At 45.5% G+C, this 23,222-nt stretch overlaps 1 protein-coding gene across 8 annotated transcripts in view; it reads right to left on the bottom strand.

Annotated features, from left to right (window-relative positions):
• CAMTA1 (calmodulin binding transcription activator 1) overlaps positions 1-23,222 on the bottom strand; it is a 1,525,397-nt gene that overhangs the window by 167,676 nt on the left and 1,334,499 nt on the right. For all 8 annotated transcript variants that reach the window (XM_033922054.1, XM_033922049.1, XM_033922047.1 and 5 more), the window contains 3 exons: positions 20,291-22,137; positions 9,990-10,116; positions 7,231-7,365 (listed from right to left, as the gene is read on the bottom strand). In XM_033922054.1, the coding sequence (XP_033777945.1) occupies positions 7,231-7,365; positions 9,990-10,116; positions 20,291-22,137 (2,109 nt within the window). The remainder of the gene's footprint in view (positions 1-7,230; positions 7,366-9,989; positions 10,117-20,290; positions 22,138-23,222) is intronic.

Below are 23,222 nucleotides of genomic sequence, written 5' to 3' on the forward strand. Positions count from 1 at the left end.
ATGCTTCTTCGGGGCCTTCTACTGCCCTGATTTGCTGGGCAGTAGAAGGCCCCAAAGCAGCAGTGTTAGTGTGCTGCAGACGCTGCTGGAATCGGAAGGTTTGTCGGGACCGCGGGAAGGGAAGGGAAGGGAAGGGGGGGGTGGTAAGGGACTAAGGGAGCCGGCCAGACCGCGGGAAGGGAAAGGGGGGTAGGGGAAATGCTGCTGCTGCACAGGGAAGTGGTGTGGGGGGAGGGAAATAGAGGGGGAGGGAATGCTGCTGTGGCTGCTGCACAGGGAAGTGGTGGGAGAGAAATGCTGCTGCATAGGAGGCAGGGAGAGAGACAGATAGATAGAAAGAAAAGAAGAAAGACACAGGGGCAGGGAGAGACACAGAAAGACAGGCAGACAAAGGGGGCCAGGGAGAGAGACAGACAGCGGGAGGGAGAGAGAGAGACAGAAATAAAGACACACAGACATATATTCTAGCACCCGTTAATGTAACGGGCTAAAATACTAGTCAGAAAATAATAGAAGAACTGGGCTATGGGTATGGATTTTACAGGAGTAAAATCTGGTAACCCTAGCTAGGAGGAACCCCCCTCATCCTGCTCCTGTACTTTCCAGCTAGTTCTGAACGATCTGTAACAACTTTTGATGGTGTCACAGATAACTACAGATAGGGGGTTTGTATGTTTAGCAATCAGTGCTAAATGTATAAACCCCCTTTAATATTGAGTCAGCGATTTTATTTTATTTTTTTGTGCTATCATTATTTACGTTTCTATTCCCCCTTTTACAAAACCGCGCAAGAGGCTTTTAGCGCTGGCCGTCACGCAGAATGCTCTGCGCTGCTCCAGTGCTCATAGGAACTCTATGACTGTCGAAGCAGCGCAGAGCATTCAGTGTGTCGGCTGGCGCTATAATCTTCTTGCACGGTTTTGTAAAAGGGATGGCGGGGGTGGGGTTTTTATTCGATAGAGGAAGACGACATATTTATTTTGGTTGAATTATTTCATGAATCAAAATTATCCCCCCTCCCTTTTTTTTTTCTAAATCATAATAGCGGTTATTAGCGCAGGGAGCCACGCTGAATGCTCCTCGCTGCTCCTGATGCACCTGACGGGAGCAGCGTGGCTTCCTGTGCTAATGACCGCTATCGCGGTTTGGTTAAATAGGGAGATATATAAGAAATGGTTGGTCCCTAAGTGAGAAAACACGTGATATGCATTTTTACTTACATCTTTACTTGGTTAAGATAAGTGCTAGCACGGTGTCTAATTTTTTATTGTAATACAGACTCTGTTGGTAAAAGTGTTGAGTCCATTTACCTGTATATTTAAAAACATTTTTGTACATTCTGGGGGGACAGGGCTTAATTCAATCACTGCTCAATGGTGACACCTACTGGCCTGTCTTAAAGTGCACATGTACTAGGTTCCCTGATCACGGGCCTACACTGGAATGGCTGTGCAAGGTGAAGAATTACCAAACAGCAGAGAAACCTGGGGTAACTGTGAATGAAGGCCCCTAGCAATGGACCCCAAAAGAGCCAGTTAGCCGAAAAGATCAGGAGAAAACCAGCGGTCACAAAACTAAAAGGTCTATTTTAGCTTTAAAAAACCCCAACAAACCCAACAAAACAAATGGTTGGCATGTGTCACACGTGTCTTTCTGTCCGTATCCCACTTGCAACAGGCTCTCTTGAGCTGATGCCCAAAGATAAACAGTCCAGGGAGAGACAGAGAAGGGGAATTGGCATAGCCCGTTTTGGCCAGGGCTAGAACTCCTTTTCTCGTAAGTGGGCACGGCTCCCTCTGTTTAGTTTCTTCCACGTGAATGAAATTTGCATTCTCCTACCCCCTACCCCCCCCCCCCCCCGCCAATCTCCCAGCAGATGCCTTATAAAGTGATAGGCTCAGTGAGAGGAAAGGATTAGATGGTCCAACAAATGGTTGCATTCAGAAAAAGTAAAGATCCCGAGGCTCGATATTCAGCCGCTGGCACTTGAAGTTTTGCCGCCGGCGTTGTGCCTGAAAATCCAATGCCAGCCACACCTGGGTTAGCACTGAATTTCTGGAATTACGGAACGGCTTAAACCCATAAAGATAGGAGTGACCTGTATGCGGTGCCATTTATTCGGTGACCTTGGCTGGTTAAGTGCTGATAATAAACATAAGAATTGCCCCTGCTGGGCCAGACCAGCGGTCCGCTCATGCGGCGGCCCTAAGGTCAAAGACCAGTGCCCTAGTTGAGTCTAGCCTTACCTGCGTATGTTCTGGTCCAGCAGGAACTCGTCCAACCTTTTCTTGACTCCGCCCCTTTCCCCCGATTACCAATTTTGAGACGGACACTAAGCACACATTTTCGGTGGCACTAATCAGTTCTATGCCGCTGGAAATGACCGGTTAGCCTCGAACAGAGGATTCGACCGGCCAGGAGGCATTTCTGGCCCTTTAAATCACTTTGCATATCGATCCGCATGTTTTTATTATTGCTTTTCGCTAATTTTGGTTCTGCACCTGTATCATTTTTTTATTTTGTTGTTGATTAAAGCAAATTATCTTCTCACGCCTGACTAGTATTCACATTTTAAGGAGATCTCTTATCTCGGAATAAAGATTGCAAGTTATTTGAGCAAACTGAAAAGGTTTAACCCCAAATATAGACTCTCTGAATTCACTTTCTGCTGCATATTGTTAACACAAAGTGCTTGAACGTATTTGGTATTATCTTTCTTCAGCTTCTTAGGCACCGTTCTCATTTTATTCATGACAATTTTCAAAGAAGAGCTGCTGCCTCAAAAGGCCATAAACTCGAAAGTGCTGAAAAGACACGGAGAAACTTCTACTTAATGGATTTTCAACAGATATAAACATTCTCTGAAAAGCTCCACTCACTGCCCAAAGAACAATACTTCAGTTATGGCACATTGATTAATTAACGTGGACATACTTACGGTGGATAATTTTCCATGCAAGTTCTACATACAGTGAAACACCGCTCGGACGCACGGGTCTGGATTAGACCGATGATGCTGGGTTTGTACACGGGACCTATATCTATCCGTACACGGTACACGTACAACACGGTACGGTAGTCCTTGATGCCTAGTTCCTGGTTTGTTTGTTTTTAAATCAACAGCCTCCGGAGGTGTTTTAAAAAAATCATCCAAAAACGCACAGGTGCAGCCAGGTTTTGGGGTGGCCTCCTGCCTGCCCCAGGAGTTGTATGGGTGCTTCTTTGGCGATTTTTGCGAGACAACTCCGGATGCAGATTCCCTTATACGCTCACCGACAGCCAGCAGTTCCAAGGTCTTTGCCTTCTAGCTATCACAGCGTCTCTCAAACTTTTTTTTTTTTTTTTTAGCTCCGACACACTAAATGGAGCAAACGTTTTTCGTGGCACATTATAACCTAAATGATAAAATTGCAAAACCAACAAAAAATTAAATTTGAGAGTTATTTATTTAAAGTTCTTTTAAGCTATGTATGGATAACTGTACGTAGAATAGAATTGCTGATGGATGTGCTTGTTTTTGAGTGCAAATGAACTCAAAATGTGGTTTGATGGTCAACAAGCAAACACACATTTCATCATCCACCATCCTCGGTCATTCTCTTATTTTCGATTTAATTTCTGTCAGAGCTGAAAATCCAAGCTTGCAAAGATAAGAAGATTTAAACGGTAACCAAGCCTTAAACTAGTTGCCGTTAGTTTTTAAGGACCAATCGTGTCAAAGAATGATGCTTGTCCGGGCGGTTATGTCCTTATGCACACAGACGCTCATAACATTGACAGACTCTTGTGTACGCAATGCACATGTCCTATATTCTAGCGTATACTTAAGAATGGAATTTTTAAGAATAAAGTAAAATTCTGGAATCTCTCGTGCCACGCAGTTTGAGAGACGCTGACCTTTCGTGCGCTGTCGGTGCTCTAACCTGCGGCATTTTTGAGTCTTACTCTCCCTCCTCCCATCCAGAATAACTCGATTACAGGTACCGTGTTCTAAAGATTCACAGTCCCAGATGAAAACAAGTTCCTCGGGAGCTCGCTGGCCTAGATTTAGGCATAAAAAATTTAAGGCAACGGCATGGGATGTCAAAATTGAAGGCGCATTCATCACAGTCGGTCGCTATACGCTATACGGCAGGGCTGCCCAAGTCCAGTCCTCGAGATCTACTGGCATGCCAGGTTTTCAGGATATCCACAATGAATATGCATAAGAGAGAGATTTGCATACCAAGAAGGCAGTGCAGGCAAATCTCTCTTATGCATATTCGTTGTGGATATCCTGAAAACCTGGCATGCCAGTAGATCTCGAGGACCGGACTTGGGCAGACCTGATATGCGTTTTTTCTTTGGCTTTGTGTTTTTGTATCTTTTTTGTATTATATAAATTGTAAGCCCTACCGTATTTGAGTAAAAATTGAAGACATCAGATGCTTGTGCTAAACAGGAGCTGGATTCTACACGTTTAAGGACCATGATCTCTGGTCCTGCTTACAGGCACCAACATCTCAAGTCCACCCCTACAGTTACGTGTAAGCATTTACACCAGTCATACCTAGTAGACTAGTCATACCTAGTCATACCAGTCATACCTAGTCTACCTAGTCATACCTAGTCTACCTAGTCATACCTAGTCTACCTAGTCATACCTAGTCATACTAGTCATACCTAGACTACCTAGTCATACCTAGTCATACCTAGTCTACCTAGTCATACCTAGTCATATCTAGTCTACCTAGTCATACCTAGTCATACCTAGTCTACCTAGTCATACCTAGTCATACCTAGTCATACCTAGTCATACCTAGACTACCTAGTCATACCTAGTCATACCTAGTCATACTAGTCATACCTAGTCATACCTAGACTAGTCATACCTAAAGTTAGGCGAGCAGCTATGGATTATGCTAGTATTCTATTATGGCCATTGCCATTATAGAATCCATGCTTAGCGTGCGCCATCCTGGCGCCTACGGAGAATAAACATTTAGGAGTCCCCTCAATGTGCAATATTGCACTGTGTGTTAACAGTCAACACAGCAAACAGTGCAGGTCGGTTTAATGCTACTTCAGCAGGCGGCATTGTACATCAGTGTTAGCCGCAATGCAGAAAAGATCACGACTATAAATGGTGGGCTTAAATTGACAGATAAAAACAAAAACTGTGGATACAGATGTTCTGGAGATAATTTATTGAACACTGACATATAAAACCATGATAATTCAATGAAAAAAGTACAATGATAAAAAATACCGTGATAAAAATCCAACCGGACCCTACACGGTCTGTGTTTTGGCGAACACGCCTTCCTCAGGGGTCCAATGGTTTGCAAACTTACATATAAAGAATTGGACTGAAAACAGTCTATTGGCTTTAAACCTGTGAGCAAAGAACACCGCAGACAAGCTGAAGTAGCAAAAAAACGCTATAGTTATAGCATTCCTGGGTTAGAATGGGATGTCGTATACGGCAACAATGTCTCCATCTGCAGGTGTTCCGTGCCATTTCACGATTATAATGTAATATCTTATATTCACTCAAAATTAGGTGCCCCCCAAAAATAAATCAGCAGTATAGCTATAGCATTGTTTTGCTACTTCAGCTTGTCTGCGGTGTTCTTTGCTCACATGTTTAAAGACAATAGACTGTTTTCAGTCCAATTTTTATATGTGAGTTTGCAAACCATTGGACCCCTGAGGAAGGCGTGTTCGCAGAAACATGGACCCTATAGGGTCCGGTTGGATTTTTATCATTGTACTTTTTTAAATGAATTTTCATGGTTTTATATGTCAGTGTTTAATAAATTATCTCCAGAACATCTGTATCCACAGTTTTTGTTTTCATCGGTGGATTGTTTTCACTGTGGATTATTGAGGCTCCCCATTTTTCTTTGTTGGGCAGACTAGATGAGCCATTTGGCCTTTATCTGCCATCATGTTACAATGTTTCTATAACCATAAAGCCCTATGACCTCACAATGCAGGTGTAAAGAGCGGAGGAGATAAGTGGATGCTTTGGATGGGCCATTTGGCCTTTATCTGCCATCATGTTTCAATGTTTCTATAACCATAACGTTCTATGACATCACAAAGCAGGTATAAAGAGCCTTAGCCTATAGGAAGAGGAGATGCAAATGTTAAGAGCCTTAGCCAATAAGGAGAGAGATAATGGTTACTGCAGATGGGCATTTTTTTGCTATTTCAGCTTGTCTGCGGTGTTCTTTGCTCACATGTTTAAAGACAATAGACTGTTTTTAGTCCAATTCTTTATATGTGAGGTTGCAAACCATTGGACCCCTGAGGAAGACGTGTTCGCCGAAACACGGACCGTGTAGGGTCCGGTTGGATTTTTACCACTGTATTTTTTATCATTGTACTTTTTTCATTGAATTTTCATGGTTTTATATGTCAGTGTTTATTAAATTATCTCCAGAACATCTGTATCCACAGCTTTTGTTTTCATCAGTGGATTGTGGATCATTGGGTCTCCCCATTTTTCTTTGTTGGGCTTAAATTGACATGCATGTTATGTGCATACAAGTCGAAAACACTGACATCTAACTGCAGACTCCTACATATTTGGGATGGAAAAAAAAAGGGGGACCTGCCCCCAGCCCTCCCCCATTCCCGCCCTGGTACAAACCTCATCTCGTCTTCTTCCCAGAGCTCGGAGCCGCGTCTGGAAGGCCTAGGATTACTGGACGTCTGAATTGACCTGGACACGTCCTCTTTTTTGGAGGACTGTCCGGGCGGCTTTTCAAAACCCGACACTTTGTCCGGGTTTTTAAAAGCTGCTGAGATCGAGGCCAAGTCTGGAAGGCATCTACGCATGTGTGGATGTGATGTAATGATGCCCACACAGATGCACTCCAGACGCGACCCGAAGAGATGAGGTTTGAGTGGGGCAGGGGGGGGCACTCATCCTTTTTTCCAGATGAAAGATCTAATAACCCTAGGAAGGCCTCTGAGCACTCATGGATATGACATCATCATGCTCGGCCACCCTCCAGATGCAGCCCCGAGCTCTGGCAGAGCCGGGACCGTCTAAAAACCGGACAAAGTGCCGGGTTTTTTAAATCTATCCAGATACCAAGACAATCCTCTTAAAAAGAGGACATGTCTGGGTAAATCCAGACATCTGGTATCCCAAGCTGTTCTGTAATATCCACTTAGGGCTAAATTCAATATATAGTGCCCCCAAAAACTAGCCCCCCCTCCCAAAAGCGTTATGCTTACCATCTAGAGACAGCCAGTCATGCTGCGATGAGGGCAGGGTAGCGAGGGCTCGGGCTTTGTACTCGAACACCACAGAGTTGGAAATGATCTGGTTATTGAAGGCAACTTGTAGGGTGACAAGGCCGGTGTCGTGAGCTAGGAAGAAGAAGGAAAACCTGGTTATATAGAGTAATCATTCGTATAGCGCCGTTTTGGAGCTGTTCGGAGTCCTCTGGAGACCACACTGTACACGTCTTTGGGTCAATGCAGTGTAACTCTGATAACCCTAGACCAGGGGTAGGCAATTCCGGTCCTCGAGAGCCGGAGCCAGGTCAGGTTTTCAGGATACCCACAATAAATAGGCAGGAGATAGATTTGCATCTCAAGGAGGCGGTGCATGCAAACCCATCTCGTACATATTCATGGTGGAGATCCTGAAAACCTGACCTGGCTCCGGCTCGCGAGGACCGCCATTGCCTACCCCTGGTCTAGGGTTATCAGACATCCTGATTTACCCGAGGTTAGCTGTTATAAGGATTGGGCTAGATGCGAGAGCAAAGCAATGAGGAGAAAGCCCCAAAGCAAATTGTGTATAATGGTTGAGCGTTCCATATCCCTGGTTCTGACTAGGGTTTACCCGATGTCTGGATTTACCCGGACAAATTCTCTTTCTAGAGGACATGTCCAGGCATCCGGAGGGCTTTTCAAAACCCGGCAACTTTGTCCGGGTTTTGAAAAGCTTCCAGCTTGGGACCGCGTCAGGAGGACATCTACACATGCACGGATGCAAGGCAGTGTCATCACACAGGTTGAGGGAGGCGGGGCGGAATGGGGTGGAACTGGGCGGAGCCATGGGTCCGGATTTTACAGTAAAATCTGGTAAGCCTTTCACAATCTATCTAATGCACTTGGGGCACTGGAGTTTAAGTGACTTGCCCAGAGCCACAGGGAGCAGTGCGGGGTTTGAACCCACAACCTCAAGGTGGTGAGGCTCTAGTTCTAACCACACCGCCACACTCTCCTCTCAGCGGACCGCCCAGCTAAAAGGCCCTAGAGAGAACACTGGAGAGGAAGGCTGATCGGCCCGGTAGATCAGGACGGCAACACGAGTCTATCACGGAGCCCGGGATGGGCTCCGCGATCGACTCGCGTTGCCTTCCTGAGCTACTGGTCGATCGCGATCGACGTGTTGGGCACCCCTGCTTTAAAACAATAAGTGAAGCATCTAGTTTTTGGCATTGGAGGAATCAATTTCATCGTCTATTGTTATTTGAGACTTGGGAAGTTAGGCGTTCGGCTAGGAAAATTCGTATGTTTATGGAAATTTGGGATCCGTATATTCAGAATCTATCAACTAAGGCAAGAAGTTTAATTCTTAATGATTTACACTGAAACTATGATTATTTACTTAAAATTCCAGTTCTTTATTTTTGTCAACTTTCATTGGGTTTGGTGGGTTTAGTAGGATTCCTTCAATAAAATGTTATAAACTAAATTTTGGGGGAGGATAGGGGGGGGGAGAGGTGAATAGGGAAAAGGGAAGGGGGTAGGAATTAGGGGGAGGGTATTGAGAGATGTAATGGGTATCCTGGCAACTCAACTTCAATGCCAAAAAATGCAAAGTCATGCACCTGGGCAGCCAAAATCCATGCAAGACTTATACCCTTAATGGCGAGATCCTAACAAGAAGTGAAGCAGAACGAGACTTAGGGGTGATCGTCAGTGAGAACATGAAGACTGGCAATCAAGTGGAGCAAGCTTCATCCAAGGCAAGGCAAATCATAGGTTGCATAGGTAGGAGTTTCGTCAGCCGTAAGCCTGAAGTCATTATGCCATTGTATAGATCCATGGGAGGCCCCACCTGGAATACAGTGTGCAATTCTGGAGGCCGCATTACCGTAAGGATGTGCTGAGACTGGAGTCGGTCCAGAGAATGGCCACCCGGATGGTCTCGGGACTCAAGGATCTCCCGTACGAGGAACAGCTGGATAAGTTGCAGCTGTACTCGCTCGAGGAACGCAGAGAGAGGGGTCACATGATCGAGACATTCAAGTATCTCACGGGCCGCATCGAGGTGGAAGAAGATATCTTCTTTTTCAAGGGTCCCGCGGCAACAAGGGGGCATCCGTGGAAAATCACGGGGACACCAGGAAATTCTTTTTCACTGAAAGGGTGGTTGATCGCTGGAATAGTCTTCCACTTCAGGTGATTGAGGCCAGCAGCGTGCCTGATTTTAAGGCCAAATGGGATAGACACGTGGGATCAATTCACAGAGAAAGGTAGGGGAGGGTCATTGGGGTGGGCAGACTAGATGGGCCGTGGCGCTTATCTGCCGCCTGTTTCTATGCACAGGTGTCTAAGTTTTAAGTTAGGTGCGATTCTGTAATAGGTGCCTAGTTAGGTGTTACCAGATTTTACATGAGTAAAATACGGACACATGGCCCCGCCCAACTCACACCCCAGCCCTGACCCAACCCTCCTCTTCTCGAGCTCGGAGCCGCATTTGGAGGGCCTCCAAGCAGGCGCGGGAGTGACACGATGATGTCCCATGCATCCGCGCATGCATACGATGTCACCGTGTCGCATCCGCGCATGCTCTCCGGACGCAGCCCTGAGTTCAAAGCTTTTCAAAACCCGGACAAAGTGGCGGGTTTTGAAAATCCATCCAGGTATCCGGCATCTACATTAAAGGCACCCATCTTTTTTGATGCCATTTACAGAATTTCCCCCTTAGCGTCCATGTTTACAGTTCTTTCCCTGACCAGTCAGACGCTTCTTACCTGGGCAGTAGCAGCGAAGCACCCCTGGCTGTATAAGTGACGCAGGCACTGAGATTTGATCGAACAAACAGCTATAGTTATTGCTGGCTTCCTGCCAGGGTCCTGTAATTAGGACTTTCACTCCCCCCTGCACAGAAAAGAGAAAGGACAAAGGATCTGGGTGAGGGTGGGAGGGAGAACAGGTGGAGTCTAAATTACAAAACGAGAGCCAAACAGTAGCGAATGACACTGTCCAGTTCCTTAATTTTTTTTCTCACTTCACAGCTTTACACCACTTGGGAAATGTGAGGTAACAACCCTTCTATGACCCCTCCCCCCTCCCCGAGCTTTCAATAAGAGTAGAATATGCAAGGATCTGCCTGCTCTGGAAAAAGGAATCAGTTAAAGGAACCAGACAGCCTGGCTTTTTCCAAGTCGTGCCTGAAAGTGATCTGTAACTTCCTGCTACGACAGGGCACGAACCCTACAAAGACCAGAATAAAAGTTCATAAAAACATGTCAAGCAGAGCAAAACAGGAAAAATAAAAGTTAGACCAAATCTGCATATATGTGCGTTCATTTAGTTACCTAATTAAGCTAGTGCCCATCACAATTACAATTCTCAACCTGTCTTTTCATGAATACCGACCTGGAATCCATTCCAACTATTAACACCTGCAAACAGACTTAAACAAAAGAAATCTCCATGTACTGTATAGTTATATACTGTATTTGTAATGTAAAGCAACAGGGCCATCTGGTGGCTAATGTGAATATCACACTATAGTATATCAGCCAAGCTGAGTCACATATAAAAACAGAGACTCAGATATTCAGTCTGTGACGATCAGCGATTTTTAAGCTACTGACAGTCACAGGCACCCAGAGGTTAATAGGGCCCAGCCAATATTCAGACACATGCAATATTTTTGATTGCTATAATGCAGTGTTGTTGTTGTTTTTTTTTTTCTATGACTGTACCTGGATTTGCACTGATGCTGGTTATTTTGTAATTGAAAAGTTTCAGTTCCGTTTGGTGCCCCTCTGCACCTGGGACTGGAATCATAATGGAACTGATGCAGAGAGCAACCGCCCACGTTCACCCAAATGCCGCCCGAGCACACCTATAGCACAAGTATAAGCCGGCCTGCCCCAGGGGCTGGTTTCTTCAAATGGCAGTCAAAACTGGGTGCTGGAAAAGACCAGCCCTAAGCTTGATTTTATAAAAGGAATGGGCCCTTTGTACGATCGGGCTTAGTTTTGATTCCCACGCCTTAATTTTAGGCTCTAGACTTTCACCTGCTGAAACTCAAGCTGAGCCATATTTCAAAAAAGATATAGCAGAATTAGAAAAGGGCGACAAAAATGATAAAAGGGATGGGATGACTTCCGTATGAGGAAAGGCTAAAGCGGCTAGGGCTCTTCAGCTTGGAGAATTGATGGCTCAGGGGCGATATGATAGAGGTCTATAAAATAATGAGTGGAGTGGAAAGGATGGATGTGAATCGCTTGTTCACTCTTTCCAAAAATACTAGGACTAGGGGACATGCGATGAAGCTACTAAGTAGTAGATTTAAAACAAACCGGAGGAAATATTTTTTCACACACCATGTAATTAAACTCTGGAATTCGTTGCCAGAGAATGCTGTGAAATCAGTTAGCTTAGCGGGGTTTAAAAAGGTTTGGATAATTTGCTAAAAGAGAACTCCCTAGACCATTATTGAGATAGCTTGGGGAAATCCATTGCTCATTCCTAGGATAAGCAGCATAAAATCTGTTTTACTACTTGGGACCAGGGTTGGCCACTGTTGGAAACAGGATACTGCGCTTCCTGTAGGAAAAGTCCATAGGCTGTTATTGAGAAAGACATGTGGGAAGCCACTGCTTGCCCTGGATCGGCAGCACGGAAGTTTGCTGCTCTTTGGGGGTTCCGGGATCTTTTGTTACTCTTTTGGATTCCAGAATCTTGCTATTCTTTAGGATTCTGAATGGAATATTACTACACTTTGGATTTTGGCCAGGTACTAGTGACCTGGACTGGCCACTGTGAGAATTGGCTACTGGGCTTGATGGGCCATTAGTCTGACCCAGTATGGCTGTTCTAATGCTCTTTCGTCTGCCAAGTATAGGACAATCAAGCCATTGTGACATCACTGATGAGGTTGGCACTGAGGAATGAGGCATTATGACATCACAATCTCAGCTCTAGAATGTTGCTCATATTGGGGTTCCGGAATCTTGCTATTCTTTGAGATGCTGGAATGTTGCTACTCTTTGGCCAGGTACTAGTGACCTGGATGGGCCATCATGAGAACGGGCTACAGGGCCTGATGGACCATTGGTCTGACCCAGTGAGGCTATTTTTATGTTCTTATGTGTCCGCTGACCCATTATTTTGTAACAATATGCATGACTTTTTGAAACACCTCTGATATGCCCATGCCCTTCTCAAGGCCACACCCCCTTTTGATATGTGCGCTCTGGGATTTGGTCAGCCAGATGGAATCTTGCCACTCTGGGATTCTGCTTGGTACATGTGACTTGGATTAGCCACTTTGGCAGTGCCCCGTAAACTTTTTGGCCGGAAGGCACACTAAACCCAGTGCCTTAGCTGGAAGGCACTTGGATGTCAACGTGATGACATCACATGCATGCGTGACGTCATCGCGTCGACATCTGTGCATGTGCGGAGACCCACCTGGCCATGACCCCGAACCCACCACTTCAGTGGGGAATTCTGGAGGAGGGGAGGAGCGGGGAGAGGAGGAGAGACGTTGGCGAGGAGAAGAGTCATTGGCGTGAGCTGTCTGCCTACAGGACGTGCCTCCGGCCACGAGACGCACATCCTAAAAGCAGTCAGCCCGCACTGGCACCTCTCCTCCTTGCCGGTACACACCTGGAATCTGCTACGCACACAGTTGGTGATACATTGCACTACGGAATCAGGATACTGGACTAGTGGCGCACTGCTCTGACCTAGGGCTTCTTTTACAAAGGTGCACTAAGTATTTTAGTGCGCGCTAACCATACGCTACACACTAACGCATGCATGTTAGTCTATGGACACGTTAGCGGTTAGCACGTGCGTATATTTAGCCCACGCTACAACGCATCGCGCACCTTAGGAAAACAGGGGGCTAGTATGGCTATTCTTATGTGTACAGATCCTAAATTAACGTCAATAATTGCTTGTTAGCAGCCAATTACTGCTCATTAAAGGCTCATTAACCAATTACATTGTGCACCCAACTCAAGATTGCACTCAAATGTAGGTACCCAAACCTGGGCACATAGATAGAATCCAGGGGCTTGCGTACTTTTAAGCATGATCTAATTTCATAAGACCCCCATTTATCTGCATAAATTAGCCTCATACGGGTGAACATTTGTTTATAAACGTATCTTCTGATGATGTCATATGGATTTCCATTGATGCTATCTGTCCAAATTACGATGCTGAAACTTCACATAGAAATCTAAATGGATACTTTATCCGCTTAAAGTTTAGCTGTTACTACTGTGTAGCATCACTTGGAAGACCAATATTCAGACTGAGGCGGTCAAGGTTCTTTCAAAGGCCAGTTGACGTTGACGTTGACTGATTCAGTCCCCTGTATTCAGGGCTGGGCCATTATCTGGCTTCTGACATGGAATATCTAAGGCAGCCTGGAATTCCCCGGGTAACCTCCGACAATCAGGAAAGTTCGGACTGATCCTTTTTACTGACCCAGACATAACTGACCTTCAAAAGTAAGCCTTTGGCTACCAGCGACCCCATCCCTCAATGTTTTTCCCCTTATTCGTTCTTTTTCATTTAAAGAAATTGTAGTTCCACCCTTCTTGCCCCTATCACACTTGAATTTTGTTTCTCCATCGGTTAGAGGATGTAAATTTAAAAGATATCATCAACATCTTTTCTCACATCAGGCAGCATTATGGGGTCAAGATCTGGAACAATTGCTTACGCCTATGACTTATGGGGAATTTAGGAGACACCTAAAAACATATCTGTTCCTGAAGTACTTAGGCAACTGACCTGGACAATCTTATTCCACAATAACTGATCCCTAGAGCTGTTAATTCTACTCAATCCGTAGCATCTTTTAATCATTGTAAACCGCACAGAACTTCATAGTCCTGCGGTCTATAAACTGTTATTATTATCTCTAGTTAGTGATGTCCGTCTTTCTATTATATTTCCCGATCTACCCATTTTATAAACTTTATTATAATAAAAAGTTGGTTTAGAACAACCACCTTGGCATTACCTGACTTACTGAGAGAGCTGACAATGTGGAGAGAGTCTGAAGCTGCGTGTGGATTCTCTAGTCCTTGGAATTAAACTTAAAAACATAAGAATAGCTTTACTGAGTCAGACCAATGGTCCATCAAGCCCAGTAGCCCGTTCTCACGATGTCCAATCCAGTCCCTAGTACCTGGCCAAAACCCAAGGAGTAGCAACATTCCACATAGAATCTCAAAGAATAGCAAGATTCCGATGTCAGCATAGCTATTGCTAGCAATCAGCATTTTCAGTTGGCATAACTAATGTCAGCAAAGGCCTATGGGAAATTATATCAATCTGACTTTTGGCATGTGAGTGTAGGCAGACTGTTTCATATGGCCTGAAAAGACGGTGTTAAATAGCCCCGATTGAATCATGATTAGCTAAAAGGTGTTAATGTCTGATTAAGAGGGTGCTTAGGACAATGGGTCCAGGTGCACAGATAACTAAAGTTAATCAGAAACTATTGTCAGAGGCATATTGGAAATTACATTTGACCATAGCCTATTCTTCAGTTGTCTAGCACAAGTTTACTAAGGAGGGGGAGATTTAACTTCTATTGAAGCTCAATAGTTTCTATATTCAGAATAAGATTCCAAGCTATAAAAGCCTCCTCTCTGCAACATACATGGAGCTCTCTCTTTCTCTATCTCTCTGTCTATCCTTCTCTTTATCTATGGAACACGAAGCATCACCCCATCCCCCTTTTCTCTCTCTCTGCCTTTCCCTGGAACTTCACGCTTCCTTCTGGACTCTGTAGTGCAGGGAAACTGCTTTGCTCTCTACTTAATTGTAATGCTTAATTGTAATGCTTATAAATATTGCTTTTCTGTAAGCCTATTTCTATAATATATTCTTTATGCAATCACCTTTGGCTGTGTTTCTTATTTGATTCTACTCCTGGTGAATCTTCAGTGAGGGAACTGAACCTGGGACCTGGCGTTTGTAAGGGCGCCTCTCAAGTGACCCCACCAACCATATATTGTGGGGGCCACTAACAATCCTTACATCCGGAACCCCAATGATTAGCAACATTCCAGAGCTGAGATTGTGATGTCATAATGCCTCATTCCACAGTGCCTCAGAGCCAACCTCATCAGTGATGTTACAATGGCAAAATTGTCCTATACTTGGTACATGTAAGAGCATTAGAACAGCCATACTGTGTTAGACCAAAGGTCCATCTAGCCCATAAGAACATAAGAATAGCCTTACTGGGTCAAACCAATGGTCCATCAAGCCCAGTAGCCCATTCTCACGGTGGCCAATCCAGGTCACTAGTACCTGGCCAAAACCCAAGGTGTAGCAATATTCCATGCTACCGATCCAGGGCAAGCAGTGAGGTTTCTCTTCTATATGGACAGTGACCTTTTAAAAGACTGTTCTTTCTATTTATTTATATATAATTTTAAAAATATCAGCACTGAAATTTTAACCCCAATTTTTAATGCATTCTTATCACATCAGCCTGATAGATTGTTTTGGGAAGATAATTTAGTCTCTGCTGATTCACCAAATTAAAGTGATTTCTGCCTTCAACTAAACTCCCCATTAAAATACGTTCCTGCACAAGTGACATAAGTGACAGGTGCTGTTTGTTCTCTCAGAATGCCTCACGCCTACTCAGATGCCAAGGAAAAATGCTTAACCAGCTGTGGAAAGACCCAAAGCTCCTCTCCAGGTGCAGATCTGTTTCAAGAAAATATTAAAAAGTATTCCTCAACCACTGTGTGGCTGTTTTCTGAACTCCTAAGATCCCTCACTGAAAAGTTGTCCCTTCCTCAATTAATCACAGTTCTAACTTCATCTTTAAATATTCTCTATCATGGACTTTGCCATCTTAACTCAGAGTCTTTTGTATGTCTTTGCTGTCTTGACTAAATTATAAGCTCTGAGATGCAGGGACTGGCTCTGTAAAGCACCATATACACCTTGCAGCACTAGAAATTATATTAATAATACTATTTCACTAAAGCGACAGGCTTTAGTCTAACATTGTAAGATGCATCTTGGCTTTCTTAGACAGTTACCTGTTCCTTTGCTGCCCTCTGCTGATTATTTTCATATTACACCCGTAGAGACCATTTTTCCCCATTGGCCTAATATTGCCCTTTTCAACTCACTACAGGCAGGTCTTGTTAGACAAATCTGATCAATTTCTTTGACTGGGTGACCAGAGAATTGGATAGAGGGAGTGTGCTAGATGTGGTGAATTTAGATTTTAGCAAAGCTTTTGACAGTATTCCACACAGGCATCTAATAATAAACTGAGTGCCCTCGGGATGGGCCCAAAAGTGACAAACTGGGGCAGGAACTGGTTCAGCGGAAGGCAACAGAGGGTAGGAGTCAACGGAGATCTCTCTGAGGAAATGGATGCTATCAGTGGTGTGCCTCAAGCTTCAGTTCCTGGGCCTGTTCTTTTTAACATTTTTGTTAAGTGATATTGCTGAAGGGCTGTCGGGTAAGATTTGCCTCTTTGCAGAAGACACCAAAATCTGCCATAGAGAAGACAACCCCCCCTTCCCGATAGTGTGAGTAACACGAGAAAGGACCTAGCAAAGCTTGAAGAATGGTCTGAAATGTGGCAGCAAAAAGGTAATGCTAAAAAAAAAATTGCTGATTGCGGTATGTGGATTTCTTTGGGCGTGATTCTCTGACCAGCGCCTGTGACATGGACGCCGGTTAGAGAATCGGGCTGGTTAGGTGGGGTTGGGCGTCCTATACAGCATTTTCCCCTAAGCGCAGTTCTATAAAAGGTGCCTTGCAAAATTGTGTTAAGCACAGTTCTAGTCGGTGCCAGTTTTGTTAGGAGCCGCACAAAGAATATGGCCCTTTGTGCGTTAACTTTGGGTGCTAGACTTATGCCTGATAGAAACACGAGTTAAAAGTCTGGCGCCCGGGCCTTTTGGCAGAATGTATGGGCTTTTCTGTCCTCTTTGTATCCTTCGTTGCCTGCATGTACCCTACTATTACCCTCTTTTACGACGACGCGGCTTTTTCCCGATGCTCTGCTGGGCAGCGGTTGATGGTCTCCAAGGCTCTCCTTTTGGCTAAGAAGGCCATTCTGATTTCCTGGCGGTCTCCACATGCTCCCTCCCTCTCTCAGTGGCATTTGTCACTCTATGCTTTAGCTCTTTTGGAACGCAGGGCAGCGGGGTTACATGTGGTGACTCTCCCTGTACTTGTCCCTGGCTTGTACTCGGAACCACTTATTAGTGGGTTCACTATTATTATTGAAAAGCACAAGATGTACGTCTGTGATGGGGGCTAAAGAGGCTTGAGATAGGGCCTCCTACACAGGTTTAAGCCTGGAACGCGGCTTTTCCTGAGCCCCGATAGCTGTTACTTTTGCACTGAGGTTACCTCTTCAAAACATTTCATATTATAGGTTAAGAGATAGGGGTTATTTGTCCCCTCTGAGAATTACTGCGTGCTACACTGCATGGTACGCTTCTAGAATAACGCCAGCTCAGTGCTGGCGTTAAAGGTCTAGCGCGCGCATCAATTTAGAACGCGCTATTCTGCGTGTTAAGGCCCTAACGCACCTAAGTAAAAGGAGCCTTATACAACCTAAATTGGAACCGAGGGATTGTTAGCATTGAATTGATTTTTCACCCTCTGGGATTTTTGTACTGGTGGAAAAAGAAAGAAGCGGCAGACAGGAAATCCCCGTTAACATCAGCCACAGAAAGAAGAGATAACTTGTTACTTCTTCTTAGGCCTAGCATTAAACCGCTAGGGCGGACCAGGCTTCTAATACAGGCAAAAATAAACACATTCGTCGTGGAGAATCAAAACTGCTTTTGAGGAGCCCTACATGAGTGGAGGGATGGGTTTGGCCTAGTCTTGGTGAGAGCTACGTGTGGGAGAATGGATGCTGATATGACGTGGTATCGATGTTTGGCAATTATTTTTACTTTTTTATATTTCTTTATTCATTTTTAAACTTTCAACAAGTAATTCATAACACAATCATATACAGTGGTACCTTGGATTACGAGCATAATCCGTTCCAGGAGCATGCTCGTAATCCAAAATGCTCGTTTATCAAAGCGAGTTTCCCCATAGGAAATAATGGAAACTCGCTATGATAGGTTCCCACCCTCCACCCCCCCCCCCCCGAGGCCAGCAGCGCTGCTTCCCCCCACGAGAACCGGCATTGCTCCCCCCGAAGGCCCCCCCCCGCGAACCGGCACCCTCCCCCCCGCAATCGGGCAACCCCCCACCGCCATCGGGCACTCCCCCGCCGCGACCTGAGGTCCCCCCAATCCACCTGAACCCTCTTCTTACTTTGATGTAACCTCCGCACCGGCACCGGCACCAGCATGTCCTGTGCGTTGGTGCCGTTGCCCGAAGATCTGCCTCCTGTGCTGGGCCTTGAGCATGTACGCATGCTCAAGGCCTGAGAGTTCACGTTCTCAATGCGCACATGCCCAGCACAGGAGGCAGATCTTCGGGCACCGGCACCAGCACAGGACATGCTGGTGCCGGTGCGGAGGCTACATCAAAGTAAGAAGAGGGTTCGGGTGGGTTGGGGGGACCTCAGGATGTGGCAGGGGGTGCCCGATGGCAGTAGGGGGGGTGCCGGATGGCGGCGGGGGGGTGTTGGTTCGCGGGGGGGGGGGGAGGGGAGGCTCGCAAATCAAGGCGCGCTCGGTTTACGAGGTACCAAGTTTGTAAATGTTTTGCTCGTCTTGCAAAACACTCGCAAACCGAGGTACCACTGTACACTGTAATATTACTTATTAATCATACATTCAATGAAATCATACTTTATTGCTTAAACCAAGTTTATTAAAATTTTGTTATCTCGCCTTATCAGATATCAAAGCAAAAACAGGGAACTACTAAAACACATTAGGACTCATCATAAAACCCCTCCCCCCCAAAAAAAAAGAAAACCCCCATCAAAGGACAAACTACTTGGACTAACATGACTGACTTAAACAGACTGGCACGAGAGGAAGGGGGGAGAACTACAATTGTTTGAAAGGAAAGGAGAAAAAAAAAGGGAAAACAGGAGGACGGGGGAGCCGAGGGTTCCGCCAGAACGGCTGGACTACGATTGGATTAAAACCTCCTTAAAAGAACGGTCATACTGCAAAAGCGTCCTTGAAAAGCCCGGTTTTTAAGCTAGACTTAAAATGATCTAAATCAGTGGTTCCCAAACCTGTCCTGGGGGACCCCCAGCCAGTCAGGTTTTCAAGATATCCCTAATGAATAGGCATGAGAGAGATTTGCATATAATGGAAGTGACAGGTATGCAAATCTCTCTCATGCATATTCATTAGGGATATCTTGAAAACCTGACTGGCTGGGGGTCCCCCAGGACAGGTTTGGGAACCACTGATCTAAATGTTGCAATCTCTCGTAAATAAGCCGGGGGCTGCGTTCCAGAGCGAGGGGGGCGGTTAGATGATCGAAGCGTCCGCTGAGAGGAGTGGGGTATTAGTAGCCTATCGAGATCTTATACGTCATTATATTAGTGATTTTAGGTGATTTTTGCACCTGATGAATATTTCCCATGGTTTTGGGCTCTGCCTAGAAATTGGGGTGGGGGGGGTGTGATAGGTTAGAAATAATGTTAAATAAATAAAGAACCCCCCCCCCCCTTTTCTTTTTGGTTCATGTACACTGGTACCCAGACCAACTAACTGGAAGTTATCAACCCCTCACTTTTACTTCTCCGATAGCTATTCTAGGGCAGAATGGATTATGCATTTTAAACTTCTCTCCTAATACACTCCACCAGTTTAAATTAACTAGAAAGGTAGCAGATGGGAAATCCCGTTCTTTAGCCAGAGACAAAATGCTTTCGTTCTGAAAGCTTAGAAAGCATCCCTACCGGTATAATGAAGTGCTTAATAAAACATACATTGATACATGTAAATAGCTTTTTACTTCCAGGCCCTTGTTCCAAAGAGAAGATATTTAAAAGCCTTGTCAACAATGAGGGAAACGAAAGTTCACAGAGGCCCCCTATTAACTGAAGAATGACACTCCAGCAATTGTAAACGAATAATGGCTGAAAGCTCACCTCGGGGTAAGACCACTCTGGTGAATAATCCGTCACCATGAACAGGCGCCCGCTCTGGTGGAGCATTCCCAGAGTGCTTTGCGCTGCCGCTGACACCACCTCGGCCACATGCATGTAGGCCATGCTGGTAGCTCCGGTTTCGGCGCTGTTGAGCTGCATGTTGACTTGCTGGGGGCTGCAGCAAGGTATACACATTTCAGTCTGACTGTACGTTGCCCTGCTGCCATCTTCTGCCTGAGGCAGGCCGCTGTTATCAGCTGCCACCAGCTGGTGCCCATAGATGGCGTTGCTCCCGCCTTCTACAGATATGAAATCATTGATCAGGTCGGAAAACTGGTTGCTGAAAGAGATATCAAAGTGATCTAAATTGAGTTCCATGTTGGAAGAATTGTTTAAACTAGGGTGGGCTACAGGGTAGAGTCCTTGTACCATATTTCCCTGGAGAATTGGAAGGCTGTTTCCGTTCCTGAGAGCTCCGTTGCTTTCAGATTGCATGTAATGTTCTGTATTGCAGGCTTGAAGGTCCCCCGACTTAAGCATGTTCTCGTTCCCCTCTGCCTGCTGGGCTGTCTCCATGGGGACTTCAGCTTCTGTAGTCATTGTCTGAAAGTTGGCTTGGAATTGCATGAGCTGGAGGGAGGTTGTGGACTCTATTCTTGTCTGGTCTACGGTACCGTTGCAGTTGGAGGGGGTTTGGGACGATGATTCCGTTTTCACATTGGGGATCCCTAAGGCGTTGACATAAGAGCCGCTGGCGTCGTTCATGTTATTGTGAGCGTTTTGGCCGAGAGGGATAGGCTTGCTGTCGTCTTGTAGAAAGAAGCTGGGAGAAGGGGTCTGGTGAACGTGGGGACTCTGAACTGTCTGGTTGAAACCGGCTGAATAGTCTTTGTTAGAATCGATGGCGCTGAAGTCCATCTGCTCAAGAGTGGTGCTGGGGCTCAAACCTCCTCCAGACGGAAGCAAACTGGAACCTGCTATCAGCGTGAGAGAATTTGAAGACGACAGGGAAGAATAGCTTTCTTTAGACATCTGTTGTTCGAAAGATGTGTCCTCTGTTTTAATCTCTTTAGCCAGGGCTGCGCTGAAACTGAAGCTGTGATCTGCGTTGGGGGAATGCCTTATACTGTTATCTCCTTTCAGACCCCCTCCACCGTAAGTCTGCCCTTGCTTGGGATTGTTCAGGAAGCAGTCTGGGTCAAAGTTCATGGCAGTTTCAGACAACTTCCTGCTGTTGTCAAGGGTGGTGGAGAGGACGAGCTCTTCCGAGACACCGGCGGACAGCATGGACAAGCTTTCGGCACTGCCTGTTGTGGGGAAGGCAAATTTGTGCCCGTCTGAGCTCACGGCCAGAACCAGCCCTTGGGCAGCGGCGTCCGAAGAAAGTAGGTGCTGGCTGGGACCGGTGGTGGGAGACATGGAGTACACCGCTTCGTTGGTGACTTCGGACATAAAAACGGTGGCACTCTGAGACAGACTTCCCATCACCGAGGCGACTGCCATGCTGGAGACACCCGTGACCGCGGGACTGTCCGCCATGTCCGGGTCACTGTTTAAGCCGCTGCTGATGGAAACGGGAGAATTCTGGGTGGTGTCAGGGACTTCCACCTGATTGGTGGACGAGACCTCGGCGCTGTTCTGGTGCAGCAGGACAGGCTTGGCCACTTTTCCGTTCCTCTTTTCACGGCTTGAGCTCTTCCCGTGGCTGTGCTCGTTCTTGCCCTCCGACACGTCATTGTTCTGCACTTCCGAGTGGGCACTGTAACCGCCTGTCCTTGGCTCAACCTTTGGTGAAATGATGCGATGCTTGGCACTGTTGCATTTGTGATGGACGCTGCTACCTGCCCCTGTAACGAGAAACAAGAACAAAACATGAAGCCATGAATAATATTAACCATGCTAAGAGGTGTTAGTAAAAAAAAAAAAAAAAAAAAGGTTTTCTTAAGACCCCGCCCCTAAACTACTACTTGTCCGCTTTAGCTAAAGTGGGGTGGTTGCCATGTTACTTCACTTGAATGACTGGAAATAAAGGAGGAAGGAGTGGCCTAGTGGTTAGAGCTACAGCCTCAGTAAACCTAAGGTTGTGGGTTCAAATCCTGTGCTGCTCCTCGTCACTCAATCCTCCATTGTCCCCAGGCACGTTGGATAGCTTGTGAGCCCACCAGAACAGACAGGGAAAATGCTCGAGTAACTGATTGTAAACCGCTTATGCAGCCTTGATAGGCGGTAAATAAATACCAAGTTTATTAAAGTTCTGAAAAAACGCAAATCAAAACTCCTAAGCGTTTCACAATTTATAATTAAAAAGGGGAGACAGAAACAAAAAAAAATACTCACAAAATAATACATGACCAACTAGAAACGATAGGAAAATGGGGAGGGTTACAAATTAAGAGTAAAGAATCCATCGAAGATAAACGCGATGATTCTTTTTTTATTAGACTAAATACCTTTTTTTTTTTTTTTGTAATTAAATCTTTATTGATTTTCAATTTAAATCCAAGTATTAACTTGTACAGAAAGCAATAACAGTAAGAACATTAAATACATTTGAAATTATAATTCAAAGATAATAAGATTAAACTATTTATGCTCAAGTCCTCGTCTTTGGATCCAAGACTACAAAAAATAGCGAAACATAGAAGAAAATAAAAACATTTAACAAGATGCTGGAAGCTATAGCACTGAAATGGGGTCCCCTACATAGGGCTAGCGTTAGCGGCTTTAGCGCATGTACCTTTTAAGCGTGTGCTAACCCCCGCGCTAGCCGAAAAACTACTGCCTGTTCAAGAGGAGGCGGTAGTGGCTAGCACGGCCAGCAAATTAGCACGCATTATTACGTGCGTTAAACCGATAACGCGGCTTTGAAAAAGGAGCTCTTAAACAAATTATAGGGCTCAAGGATTTCCTGCATCCAGACGAGACATTGCCA

Source organism: Geotrypetes seraphini, chromosome 15, assembly GCF_902459505.1.
Source record: "Geotrypetes seraphini chromosome 15, aGeoSer1.1, whole genome shotgun sequence".
Taxonomy (NCBI): Eukaryota; Metazoa; Chordata; class Amphibia; order Gymnophiona; family Dermophiidae; genus Geotrypetes; species Geotrypetes seraphini.